We start from the raw sequence: 14,265 nt of genomic DNA on the forward strand, positions 1-14,265 counted from the left end.
GGTAACCCCGGTTCCCTGAAAGAGAAGATGACTGCCAACCCTGTGAGGTCGCATCAGTCGCATTCACGGTTCTGAGAGACTGATGTCTCTGCACAGTGACTATTTATTACCTCGGTGAGGTGGGGCTGAGGATGTCACTCCACGGAGGGGCCCATTGGCAGCTTTGATATAAAATGCTCAGCGAATACCTGACAAGCATGCGTGTCTCAAAAGTATCAAAGGTGGTCATCATCTCTTGCAGATAATTATTACATTAGACGTGATTCGGGCAAGCACATTTAAGTAAAAGTACACCTATATTCATAATGTTACTGTAGCCTAATACATGTCTTTTTATGCACATTCCGCACACGGATCATACTTGCATTTAACTTGCCGGCAGCCTATTGCTGCTTGACACTGAACATTAAGTTCTAAAGGATCATCTCACATCTAATTTGGTACGCTGCAAACAGGATCTTGTTTAGTCCGATTTAACAGCTGATCCACCTGTGGTGATTATCTTCTGGTGCGCTGCATCCGAGATTAACAAGTCTACTAACTTTAGTCCAAGCAAGTGGGCTAAACCTGCTTAATCCACTAGTTAGACGCATCAAGTGGACTAACTTTGGTACGCTGCAATCGACCCAGAATGACTTTAAAGGGTGGGTAAATCGCATTCTCACACTAAAAAGCTGAACAATGGAAACATGTCCGGAAGTCATACGTTATGGTTACGAGACTTCTGCAGTGAAAATCCCATTTGTGACAAAACCTCACGCTGAAGGCCATGCTAAGTAATCCTTGATTAGATTGCCAAGCTTCTTTGACGAGGGATTTACAGACCTTCAATTACAGTGAAAATGTAGGACAGTTACCTTGAAGCTGTGTTTGCAGTTAAGTAACAGAGCAAAACAATGATTAATTAGGGTGTAAATAAGGTATTGGATGGTAAATATTTAACTGAACTGCTGTGCAAATAAATTAAACCTTTAAAAAAGACAATTTTGTGAATTATTACTAAAAGAGCAGCAAAAGTACAGGCTTATTTAAATAAAAAAAAGACTTTGGAACTAATTACTATGAATTTTGTGAGTTTAAAAAACAGAAAAAGCATTACATATTATGGCTTATATAAATATTTTTGTAAGGCACATTTAACTGACATATGAGCATTTTCTGGAGGTAAAAGATTCGTCTAATTTTATTTTTAGTATGACTGAATATCTTGTTCGTGATGAAGCTGTTTACTAGCGCTGGGGCAATGTCTAATTTTTCACCATCGACATATCATTTTTCAAAAAAGATTCATACATTTTCTCCTACAGACTGATGCCTCTGACATAGCAGGACTAGGGACAGATCTCTTCCAGGGGGTAGAGGGTGTGGGGCATTTGGTATTGTACACTAGCACGAAGCTGCTTGCGTGAGAGACTCAGAGACCAGGTGTGCTGTAATTGAGAAAGAAATGCCTAGTCGTCATAAAAGAACAAAAATAACCAAAAGCAAGCTTATGTGCTCACATCACCCCCTCTCTTGCTCAGCTGCACTGGCTACCTGTAAAGTTCAGGATTATGTTCAAAACTCTTCTGCTCACCTACAATGCCCTTCATCACACAGGTCCGGAGTACCTCCTCAACCTGCTGACCCACTAAGTCACTGCCCGCAAGCTGAGGTCCTCCAGCTCTGGCCTGCTTGTTATCTCCAAGTAAAAGCACACCACAGCTGGACAACGCTCATTATGGAACTGGAACCAGCTTTGGTGAGCGATGCTCCCACCGTCGCTCACTTTAAATCAACTCTCAAGAACCACCTGTTCTCCCTTGCTTTCCATGCTCTTTAAGCCTGACATCTGCTATTAGCTGCTGTGTTGTTGCTACTATTTCATGCATTATGTATTATGCACTTTCCACTGTATTTAATGTACTAGTTCATGTATTATGCACTTTCCACTGTATTTAATGTCTATTTCATGAATTATGTTTCCACTGTATTTAGTGTACTATTTCATGAATTATGTTTCCACTGTATTTAGTGTACTATTTCATGTATTATGCTACTATCATGTATTATGTACCTTCCACTGTGTTTAACCCTCTACCACATGCTGTTGCCTCAGGGAAACCAAAAATAACTTTGTCACTATCACCCCCTGTATAAAAATATTTAAGTTTCAATGCATGGTGTTGCTAGCAGGCAACATATTTTACAATCCAATAAAAACCAGGGATCGGTATGATGCAATTTTAGGAGGTGGACAACCTTGTACTTGGCTTGATTCATGCCAAAGCTGCCCGATTCCAGCCTTGCTGGAGCACCCCCAGATCATCACCGATCCTCCACCACGTTTCACAGTGGGTGCGAGACACTGTGGCTTGTAGGCCTCTCCAGGTCTCTGTCTAACCATTAGACGACCAGGTGTTGGGCAAAGCTGAAAATTGGACTCATCTGGGGGTGCTTCAGCAAGGCTGGAATTGGGCAGATTTGTCTTTGTGAAGGACGCATGAATCAAGCCAAGTACAAGGTTGTCCTGGAAGAAAACTTGCTTCCTTCTGCTCTGACAATGTTCCCCAACTCTGAGGATTGGTTTTTCCAGCAGGACAATGCTCCATGCCACACAGCAAGGTCTATCAAAGTGTGGATGGAGGACCACCAGATCAAGACCCTGTCATGGCCAGCCCAATCTCCAGACCTGAACACCACTGAATACCTCTGGAATGTGATCAAGAGGAAGCTGGATGGTCACAAGCCATCAAACAAAGCCGAGCTACTTGAATTTTTGCGCCAGGAGTGGCATAAAGTCACCCAACATCAATGTGAAAGACTGGTGGAGAGCATGCCAAGACGCATGAAAGCGGTGCTTGAAAATCAGGGTTATTCCACCAAATATTGATTTCTGAACTCTTCCTAAGTTAAAACATTAGTATTGTGTTGTTTAAAAATGAATCTGAACTTATTTTCTTTACATTATTCGAGGTCTGACAACACTGCATCTTTTTTGTTATTTTGACCAGCTGTCATTTTCTGCAAATAAATGCTCTAAATGACAATATTTTTATTTGGAATTTGGGAGAAATGTTGTCAGTAGTTTATAGAATAAAACAAAGATGTTCATTTTACCCAAACACATACCTATAAATAGTAAAACCAGAGAAACTGATAATTTTGCAGTGGTCTCTTAATTTTTTCCAAGACAGGTAAGAGGATAATTTTGTACCACTTAATTTGCACCAGTGAAACATAACCTAGATAACCATACTGATGGCGTGTCAAATGCTTAGACAACAGACATGGTTGCAATCTTGTAAAACTTAAGGATAAATTGGTTTCAATAAATACTTTCTGATTTAAATAGTAGGCCTACTATGTGATAGTTTTGGATATTCAGTCTATTTAAAACTGTAGGTATGTGTTTATTTTTTAAATTATTTTTATATATAATTATTAGTCGAATAAACTGTTGCCGAATAAAACCATTTTTCTACCTATTTCCAGGCAGGTAGAAAATCCTCACTGCTGCCTTAAAAATTAACTACCAGCCCTGTTAATCAGTATATAGAACTATATTTCTGTGTTAGACACTGTAGGGTTAGAGGTTAACTAAGAAAGGGTTCATATTATTGATGGAAACTGAATTTACCAGATATAAATTGTCTTCATAGGAAAGTAGATTTTGCCAGCGTAGCAAACAATATTAAGAATACACAAAAGGGGGTTTAGGGAAATAAAAAAAGTTGCAGTTTGAAATTTATGGTGAATGGGAAATCATAATATATCTGTCTGAAGAGGGTGCACTTTGGTTGAACTCTAGAGCATGTGCCCTGCTTACTAGAGGAAATACTGCTGCTGACAACAATTAGCAATTTATGGAATAGCAGGTGGTAGTAGTGTGATGAATGTTATGTGGAAACAGCTGTGTTGAGAAAAGTGGGAAGTACAGTGTAGACATAGGAGGTAATTTACGCTTGTTTATCTGTATAAATTGGGAGCACATACATGCTTCCGAAAGCTTCCATTCCTCTCCCCGCACACCGTGAGGTATGTCCAACAGGGTTGCTAGATCTCTGTGAGAAAAATAAAAAAACTGGACTTGAAAAAGAAGCCCCAAAGAAGCCCAGTCACCCCTGTGCGTCATTACCGGTCACATGAACATTAAACTGACTATATCACGTTACTCAACTTGTGTATGGTTTTAAGAAAAAACAGGATCAGGATGCACACCCAAATCACAGCCAAACGTGAAAATTAAAAAAAAAAAAAAAAAAACAACCTTCATAAAAATACTGGTATACTGAAAGTAAAATAGTATAGTGTAAAATAGTATAGTGATAATGTTTTTTGCTTTTGTATACAACAATGATATTTAATTGAATAGACTTTTGCAGTGTTAACCATTTTCAAAATAAGTGACCAAGCATGAAAAGAAGCCCAAAATATAGTAAAAAGCGGCAAGGTTTTAAAGAACTGGCAACCCTAATGCCCTACGTCACTCCCAATGGGCTGGTAATATGGCTGGTAATCTAACTATTGTTTTAAACCTAGTGGCCATTTTAACATGTCTAATCTCACATGTGTGCTTTGAGACTTGGAATCAATACAATATTGTTTAAATTCAGTCATGAGTCATTCTCATCTTAATTCGAATTGATAATGACAATAATCAATTAATATTATAAATGTTATATATAACTAAATCAACAACCTTACACCACTCACTATTTATGAACTGCTAAATATTGTTTGGCTATCATAGGATACTTTATTTAACAATGAGAATTAAAAATATTACACACTTTGAAATAGTCCATATTGAGACTGGCATGACGCTTATAGACCATTAAGGAAGCGCTTTTTTCTTTACTCAAGATAATACCACAGTCTCCCCCCTTCCAACACACACACAGACACACACACACACACACACACACACACACACACACACACACGCACACACACACACAGACACAGACACACACACACACACACACACACACACAGACACACACACAGACACAGACACACACACACAGACGCACACTGGCACAGACACACACAGGCACACAGACACACAGACACACACAATGTTAAACAGTTATTTAAAGATGCACTAATGTTTAAAAAGAAACATGGTGTGACGTTAAAATAACCTAGCCACAAAGTTACAGCTTACACAGACATGTGTTCTAATTCCAAACAGGTGTCGGAACAGTTGACACAAATGCATGTAATTCCTAGAAGGACTTTTGGCTCATTATCACAGAAATGTACAAGAAATGTATTACAACCTGCAAGTGCAGCTCAGAGGCTGGATTCAACAGACTGGGAATTTAGAGCACTGTAGAATTTGCATGCAAATAAATAAGGCTTTTCTTCTTTTTCATGGGAAGAAATCGCTGTTTTAAATGTATTTCCTAGCATTATTATCCTTGATCTCCATTTTATAATATTGACATTTTAAATATCGATAAAAAAAAAAATATATATACACACACACACACACACACACATACACAATGCCTATAGAAAGTCTACACCCTCTTGAACTTCTTTCACATTTTCTTGTGTCAGTGCCTCAGAGTTTCATGCATTTAAATGAGGATTGTGTTTTACACTTATCTACACAGTGCCTATAGAAAGTCTACACCACCTTTAAAAATGTTCCCCTTTTGTTGCCTTATAGGAATTAAAATGCTTTTTTTTTCATTTATCTACACATCCTACCCCACAACTTCTGTGAAAAAAATATTTTAGAAATTTGCAGAAAATTAATTAAAAATAAAAACTGAAATAGCTTGGTTGGATAAGTGTCCACCCCCCCTTGTAATAGCACTCCTAAATTAGCTCAGGTGTAACCAATCACCTTCAAAATCACACACCAAGTTAAGTGGCCTCCACCTGTTGTTAAATTGTAGTGATTCATGTGATTTCAGGATAAATTCAGCAGTTTCTGTAGGTTCTCTTTGCTGGGTAGTGCATTTCAAAGCAAAGACTCAACCATGAGCACCAAGGCGGTTTCAAAAGAACTCTGGGACAAAGTTGTTGAAAGGCACAGATCAGCACGGTGAAGACGGTTATTAAGAAGAGGAAGGTGTATGGCACCACCAAAAGACCCTGCCTAGATCAGGCCATCCCTCCAAACTGGATGACCGAGCAAGGAGACTGATCAGAGAGGCTACCAAGAGGACAACGGCAACTTTACAGGAGTTATAGGCTTTTATGGCCAAGACTGGTCAAAGTGCGCATGTGACAACAATATCCCAAGCACTTCACAAATGTAGCCTGTATGGTAGGGTGGCAAAAGAAAACCATTACTCAAGAAAACCCACCTTGAATCCCGTTTGAAGCAGCAAAAAAACACTCAGGAGATTCTGTAGCCATGTGGCAAAAAGCGTTTTGGTTTGACAAAACTAAATGCAAATCATTACGTTTGGCTCAAACCCAACACAGCGCATCACCCAAAGAACACCATCTCTACTGTGAAGCATGGTAGTGGCAGCATCATGTTATGGGGTTGTTTCTCATTGGCAGGGACTAGGGCATTTGTCAGGATAGAAGGGAAAATTAATGGAGCAAAGTACAGAAAAGTCCTTGAGGAAAACCTGCTGCCCTGTGCAAGAAAGCTGAAACTGGGACAGAAGTTCACCTTTCAAGATGACAACTACCCAAAGCACACAACCAAAGCTACACTGGAGTGGCTAAGGAACAAAAAGGTAAATGTCCTTGAGTGATCCGTCAATGCTCCCCAAGGAACTTGACAGAGCTTAAACAGTTTTGTAAAGAATAATGCTCAAATATTGTCAAATCTAGGTGTGCAAAGTTGGTAGAGACCTATCCCAGCAGACTCACAGCTGTAATTGCTGCCAAAGGTGCTTCCACCAAGTACTAACTCAGAGGGGTGGAGACTTATCCAATTATGATCTTTCAGTTTTGTATTTTTAATATACAATTATATATAGTGTGACTAATTATTATTTTTATTTATTTTCCCTCCAATTTGGAATGTCTTATTATCTTTTTTTCTTTTCACCTTCACCATCACCAGATTCTTTCCAGGTCCGGATTCAATAGCTGAGCAGTTCTCCGGTCATTCCTTCAGGATCATAGCAACTTCTTCAGCTTCTCGCCACGGAGTTCCAGACTCCTTTATCAAACAGTTACGTCGTTGGTCCTCTTACTAAGTTTACATTAGAACAAATATTATAGATCTCAAAAATGCTTTTACCAAAGTGTTAGTAGCCTGCCTGGAAGAAGGGCAATCGGATTAACCATGGATTCCCAGAGGTTTATTTCCCAAAACACTTGGAAAATTTGTATTCCTCTCCTGCGAGGTCTATTCCTTCAAGTGGGCTATCCTTTTCTACTTGCGGCATTGAGATCTGCTTATTCTTTTAGGGGTCTCTGCCTTGTCCATACGGCCAGGCAGTGAGTCCTCAAGTTAAGTTAGGTCAAATGAATGTTTATAATCAATGTTACTCTGTATTGTCAGTCCTTACATACTCCTCATTCTTTAATATTTTTTTTAATTATCTTTTATCTAAAGCACGTGTGATGTCCCGAACTATGATGATGAAATGAACTATGAAATGAAGTTAATAACTAAAGTTCGGGGGAGGGCCAGACACCAATCACTGCATCACCAATTTCAATCATTCAATTCGCATATAAGCTAATCAAGGTTGCTAGCATTTTATATACCCTTTTCACTTACCTCACATTTGCATCTTGATTTCATCGTAACCCACCACCTCCCCTTCCCCACCTTTTTAAAAAAAATGTAGGTATTGTCTTGGGGGGTCTCTACCGTGTCCATACGGCCAGGCAGTGAGTCCTCAAGTTAGGTCTGATGCCAAATGAATGTTTATAATAAACGTTATTCTGTATTGTCAGTCCTTACACACGTGTATTGGTGTTTGTTCCCAACTACCGAACAGTATAATAACATGTATAACATGGCAGGAAGCACAGTGAAAACCGTTAAACACCAATCCTGTTTATGTCACCCTCTGCTTATTATTGCCAAAACAAGTGTGTTACATACCTCAGCTATCAGGTCTCCATTCTCTGCATGTACCTGAGCGATGGCTCCAATGTCCTTACATTGTGAAAAGGCAGCATACAGCTCATGATCTCTCAACATGAAGACATCTTTGTAAGCCATAAACATTTTGAAGGAGTTGATGCCTTTTTCTTTTACAAGGATCTCCATGTCCTCTTTCACCTGTTGTGAATTAAAAGGGAAGCATGTTAGATGGAGGTAGAAGAGTCATTTTTGCAACATGGAATTTCAATAACAAAAAATCTCATTAGAATCCAAGACTTTGTTTAGCAGAGTGTTTTAGCTTTTGTTCTACACACCAATAAATGGATGGAACAGTTGAATGCTGCAGATTCTGTACTTCAGTATAGACCATTTTGTCATCTGATGTAAAACAAATATAAGCTGCTGTTCAAACTATGAGATTGTGGGATAAAAACATAAACAGGGTCATTCCAGCTCAAGTGGACCAACATGGGACACCTTACCACTTGGGGCACGGGTTACACAGTTATCCTCCTGCAGGCACATGCCCTGGCACAATGTCCTTGATCATATTTGGTTTATGCACCATTAACTCTTACCAGCGTCTGTGTAATGCAAGGCAACTGACTAACCATTACTAGTCAGGTAATCAAAGCTCACCTCTGTAGCAATTTAAAAACATTTCTTACTTATTTTTGTAAGCTTTTATACTGTAGATAAAAATACCTTTTCACTCCACCATGTGACAGCAATATGAAGAGAATAATCACAGCAGGCTTTGGGATCTGCGCAGCTCCTCCACTTATCAAAAGCCTCCAAAAGGGATGTACCTCTCTGAGGGATTGCAAAGTCTATGATCATTGTTGTGCCTCCTGCAAGGGCTGCCTGTAAAGGAAATAAGATGTTTAGTAAAGGTAACTTAATATCATTGCCTTACTTATGGTGGTCCTCCAGAAGATCAGTCTACTTTAAAGGATACCACCATCAACGGCAACACAATGGATGTCCATCTCAACCCCCTCAAACAAAAATAAAACTCAGACCCTCTCCCTTATTGTGACTTTAGTTTGTGACTTTATAGTGTGTTCCAAAAGCATGTGAATACCAATTACTTGTACTGCCAGATATGCCAGCTGTACACACTTGGACAATTTAGATTTGCTACATTGTCCATTATTATGTATAATTCTTCTTTGTCATTGTTATGAATAAATAAAATAACAGTTGACAGGGCACTCCCGCACCCCTGTGCATATTATGATTTGTATTTTATTGTATTATGATTTATGTATTATATATACAGTATGACACTGAGAAGCCCTTATTATTTGGCATTATGAAACTCGTGCAGACTATGGCCAAGGGGTAATAAGATAATTAATAGCTAGTTAACTCCTTGTCCATAATAGAAAAGACCTGCAGTTTGACTGCACAGGGGAGTGCCAGTGAGTCAGTATGAGTGAACGAGAGATTGGGAACCTGAAAAGAGTGTTTGAAGATAGGATTGCTACCAACTGTATAGGTTATCGTTTTTGTGTGATTTAGTTGTCTGTGTCTATTTTGCTTTGGCCCGTGTGCCTTTTTGTAAAGTGTTTTGTTTTGTTAAATCTTTTTTTTATTTATTGTTAAATATGCGTATTAGTGTGTTTCATACCCCAGTCTGCTGTTGTCTTCATTCATTTCCTAGCCTGACGTCACCACCAGTCATCCTGTTCACAGTAACTAAGTAAAGAAAATGTTGTAGTGTGCTCATTTCTACTTTAACTGTCCATAAACAATCCTGTCCATGCACAGAGAATGATGGGTGACCAGTACATAGATACTTTATGGTCCTAATCTTTGCTAAGCTGGTGAAACAGCGCACATGTGAAAGATTTACAGTAGACAGTACAAAACCATGTCAAAGGAGTACTACATTTATACAAAAAAATCAAGAAACAAAATTTAATAAGCACTTCTGATATTCAAATTCCAAGTATCAATTTATCAATATTTTTCTTACAGTATAAAGTTTCTTACAGCATTGAGTTAAAAATACAAAAAAACTGCTGTACTGAATTGTGAAAATCTATATATCTGTAAACAGCTGCGGTGACTCCCTGGAGGAGAGAAAAAATCTCTGGCACCTAAAGCAGGGGTGTAAAATTGCCTCACACTGGCAATACTGGACTGATTTTTTTTTTTTTTCTATTTCGCCCTGAATATCATTGTAATCAGAACTGCAGTACAGAATAATACAGAAGAAATTTAACTCAGAGCAATTCAAAAGTAACATGGTTAATACAAGAACAGTTGTGGCCACTTTCCCAGACCTCGGAATGTGACAAAGATTGTCGAGAACAGCTGAGATGCCATTTGAATGGCTGAATGATGATCTTTTCTTATGTTTGGTTTGTGCTTAGAGACAGAGAAAAGCAACACATTAAAGTGGTTGTAGTGATGTTTAAATTAGAGATTAAGAATTCTTCCATTACTGCCTTTTTATGTTACAGGACAGCGTTCATAAAAGGCACCATGTGTTTTTAGCAACTTTATAATTTTTTTGAAACATTTACAAATTTTGTGTGTATTTTTAACAACATAAGCTAAAACCAATGCAAGCTGCTAAATACACAATACATTCTAAACACGTTGACCTTTGATTTCCATGATAGAGAAATGTTTAAATGTTCTGGTAGGCATCACAAATGGCTTACCTTAAATGTAATGATTTACTTAATGTACACAACGCAGAGGTCAGCATGAGATTATTGACGGCAGTCAGTCAAGATTTTTTTTTTTTTTAACTAGGAGGTGATGACCGGTTGATAATATATTACTGCACTGACAAACAAACAAACAAACAAAGGATATAAAGGCATTGTTTTAAAAATGTGTTTGTTGGTTATATTTTGGACTGAATTACTGAAGTTGCTTGAATTTTTGTTTGACGTTTCTAAAACAGTACTTGTTGGAAAAAAAGGATTCCGTTACATAATTATATTATTTAAATAAATAAATAAACAGTATGGAGAGGGGAAAAAAAAGCATATTTCAATTAGATCCAGAAAAATAAAAATAATCTGATTACACCATGATCTTCCGACGTAGCAGTATGCATCTGTTAATAAACATGAAATCAATCTAGGGTGGGAAATGGTATACACTACCTTGGTTCCGATATAGAAATCGTCCACTGCTTGGGTTCCCATAAAAGCAAGTTCCATGTGAGTGTGGGTGTCAATACCACCAGGTATCACCAATTTGTCAGTGGCGTCAATCACTTTCACTCCTCCTGGAACTTGAAGGTTTAATCCAACGTCTTTAATGATGCCATCTTCAATATAGACGTCGGTAATTCGGGAGCAGTCGTCGTTTACAATTTTCCCTCCCTTAATGAGAATCTTGGTTTGAGAAGTCATTCTTTTCAGGCAATCTTTATAGGGATACTGAAAACGCTAATGATTATAGATATTACTTTCAAATTACTTCAGAACCGTAACTGAAGAGCAGATGTTAGGAATAAACGTGGTCGCCTGTGTTTTCCAAAAAAAACACGGCAAACTCAATTATTTGTGAAAATTGCTGTCCTTTTAATATAACTTCTTAAAACAGACACCAATGTGATCCCTGCACAAACTCAACCTTTCTTTTCACACTTTAGTTTAACTACTACTCAAGAGACTCCAAGCAGTGCCCCTTTATAACCCCACCCCTTTACATGAGACAGAATGTAATCCGAGTCCTAATAGAACTGGGAAGAGAAGGAAAGCACACATTAATAGGGTGACCAGCTCAAAACCGGGACACATTGTTAAATAATTTATTAGACCAATTAAACCATTTCAGTATTTTGCTATTTTATAATGCTTATTTAAATAGCCATCCTCTCACTCTAGTATTTTTTTTAAAGCAGCTAGCTAATTTCAGTACACTCCTTTGTGTATTCTTTGTGGCTAATTAGTTTAAGTAGCCATATTGTGTTATATACGTATTGCTACTTTTATATTGATTTCACTACTACTACTACGACTAATAATAATAATAATAATAATAATAATAATAATAATAATAATAATAACTAGAGATGCCAGCAACTTTATAGATTACAGTACTAGTACCAGTAACAGTACCAGTACCAAACACTTTAGCAAATAGAGTTATAAGCCAGTTTTACATTTGACCTTTAGGAGAGGTCAAAGGTCATGGGCAATGATATTTGTTTTAATAGAGTTTTCAGGTAGTTGTGTGAGTTGATGATATCATCCAACGTGGCCGCCATTTTTTTACTTCCCTTGAACCTTGTTTAAAGACAACCACACTAGGATCACGTGTGCCAATTTTTGGTTCAATCGCACTAGCGATTTCAAAGTTTTTTTAATCCAGTTTTGTATGTTGATAATGTCATCCAACGTGGCAGTCATGTTTTTTATTGTAGCAACTTCCCTTGAACACCCTTTAAAGACAACCACACTATGATTATATGTGCCATTGGGTTTGGTTCAATCGGACTAGCAGTTTGGCAGAAGATCTTTGTAGTTTGTGATTATGACGTCTGTATCGTGCAATTTTGATGTCATACAGATATGGCCACCATACGACATAACCTGTCAGCTTCTTACGAACATCAATTAATCTTAGACTATCCCTCAACAACTATGCCAACTTTACACATTCTGCAATAAGTGGTTTTCGAAAGATGAATTTTTACATTTAGGCAAAATGTTTTTGTTTTTTTTCAATCCAGTATGGCAGCCAAACCATGTAGCTTACGACATATATGCATTAGCATTTTCCATCTTTCCATAAGCATCTACCAACCTACTGAATCTGGTGAGCTTTTGAGCAAGTTTTGGTGGAATAATAATAATAATAATAATAATAATAATAATAATAATAATAATAATAATAATAAATACAGCAATAACAATATGCTTCCCAGCCTATGGCCTGGAAGCCTAATAATAAAGACAAATCCTTACAATAACAATAGGCTTCCCAAGCCATCTTGGAAGCCTAATAATAATAATAATAATAGGCAGGGGCATCTGACAGTTCAATGTGATACCCTTTGGACTGCAACACTCCGGTCATCTTTCAGAGGCTCATGGAGGTGGTCCTGAGCAGCATTCCCTTGCAGAGCTGGTTGATCTACTTGGATGACCTCCCGGCAAGTGCCGGTTCGTGCAGAGGGAGGTCACCTTCCTGGGTCATCGGGTTGGAAGAGAGGGAATCAGCACTGAGCCAGTGAAGATCAGAACGGTCCAGGACTGGCCATCCTCCACTGGCAGCCATAAGGGTTCCTGGGGTTCACCTAATGGCCAACTTCCCCAGTGTCACAGCCCCCCTGCCCCAGCTGCTGCGAAAAGGAGAGACATTCTACTGGACTCAAGAGCAGCAGGAGCTGATCATGGCTGAGCAGGGGTTGAAGAGTAGAACGGTTGTTGTCGGCAGGGAACTGGCCACAGTTGACGCAACAGAGTGAAGGTGGCAGCAGGACTTGGACTCTGACCTTCAACCAGTGCTGGGGTGGCTAGAGAGACAGCAGCACCCCCCTGGGAAGAGATCTGATTGCAATCGTCAGCAACCAAAGGCCTGTGGTCGCATTGGGCTGGCTTGGGCATCCGGGATGGAGTGCTGCAATGCCAGTGGCAGGAGCCTGCTAGAGCGGTTGCAAGTTGTGGTCCCCTGCGGGCTCACCACAGAACCAAGCCGCTGGGACGTCGAGGACTGCTGCCAGCAGTGCTACTAGTACCCAGCCAAGAAGGGACCCTTGAAGCGATCACATGCCCTCCTCCAGCAGTTTCTTGTCCGTGGCCCCATGGAGCGAGTCAGGGTTGATATCCTGGGCCCCTTCCCCTGCTCAGAGAATGGAAACCGCTTTGTTTTGTTTGCCCCGAACTACACAAAATGGCCATGTGCTGCTGAACCAGGAGGATGAGACCGTGGCCAAAGCTCTGCTAGTGGGGTTCTTCTTTGGTTCGGGGTCCCTCAGGAACTCCACTTGAACCAATGCAATTTGGGGTGCAATTTTGAGACCAAGCTGCGGGCCTAGATGTGTCACCGGTTGAAGAGTAATAAGACCTGGATCACGCCACTCCACCCCCAGAGGCAAGTTGGCGATCATCACCGCCGCCCACCAGCGTGACTGGGATACTCAGCTGCCCTAGGTCCGCCTGGCCTGCTGTTTCGCCATCCAGGAGTCCACCAACTTCACCCCAGCATGCCTGATGCTGGGATGAGAGCTCCGCACCCTTGCTGAGCTAGTGTTGCGCCGGCTGACAGAC

At 39.5% G+C, this 14,265-nt stretch overlaps 1 protein-coding gene across 1 annotated transcript in view; it reads right to left on the minus strand.

Annotated features, from left to right (window-relative positions):
- dpys (dihydropyrimidinase) overlaps positions 1–11,624 on the minus strand; it is a 49,114-nt gene extending 37,490 nt beyond the window's left edge. The window contains exons 1-3 of the mRNA XM_041245618.1: positions 11,149–11,624; positions 8,726–8,884; positions 8,018–8,197 (exon numbers count right to left, since the gene is read on the minus strand). Of these exons, the coding sequence (XP_041101552.1) occupies positions 8,018–8,197; positions 8,726–8,884; positions 11,149–11,400 (591 nt within the window). The 5' untranslated portion in view covers positions 11,401–11,624. The remainder of the gene's footprint in view (positions 1–8,017; positions 8,198–8,725; positions 8,885–11,148) is intronic.
- Between the last annotated feature and the right edge of the window lie 2,641 nt (positions 11,625–14,265).

Source organism: Polyodon spathula, chromosome 3 (genome assembly GCF_017654505.1).
Source record: "Polyodon spathula isolate WHYD16114869_AA chromosome 3, ASM1765450v1, whole genome shotgun sequence".
Lineage (NCBI taxonomy): Eukaryota > Metazoa > Chordata > Actinopteri > Acipenseriformes > Polyodontidae > Polyodon > Polyodon spathula.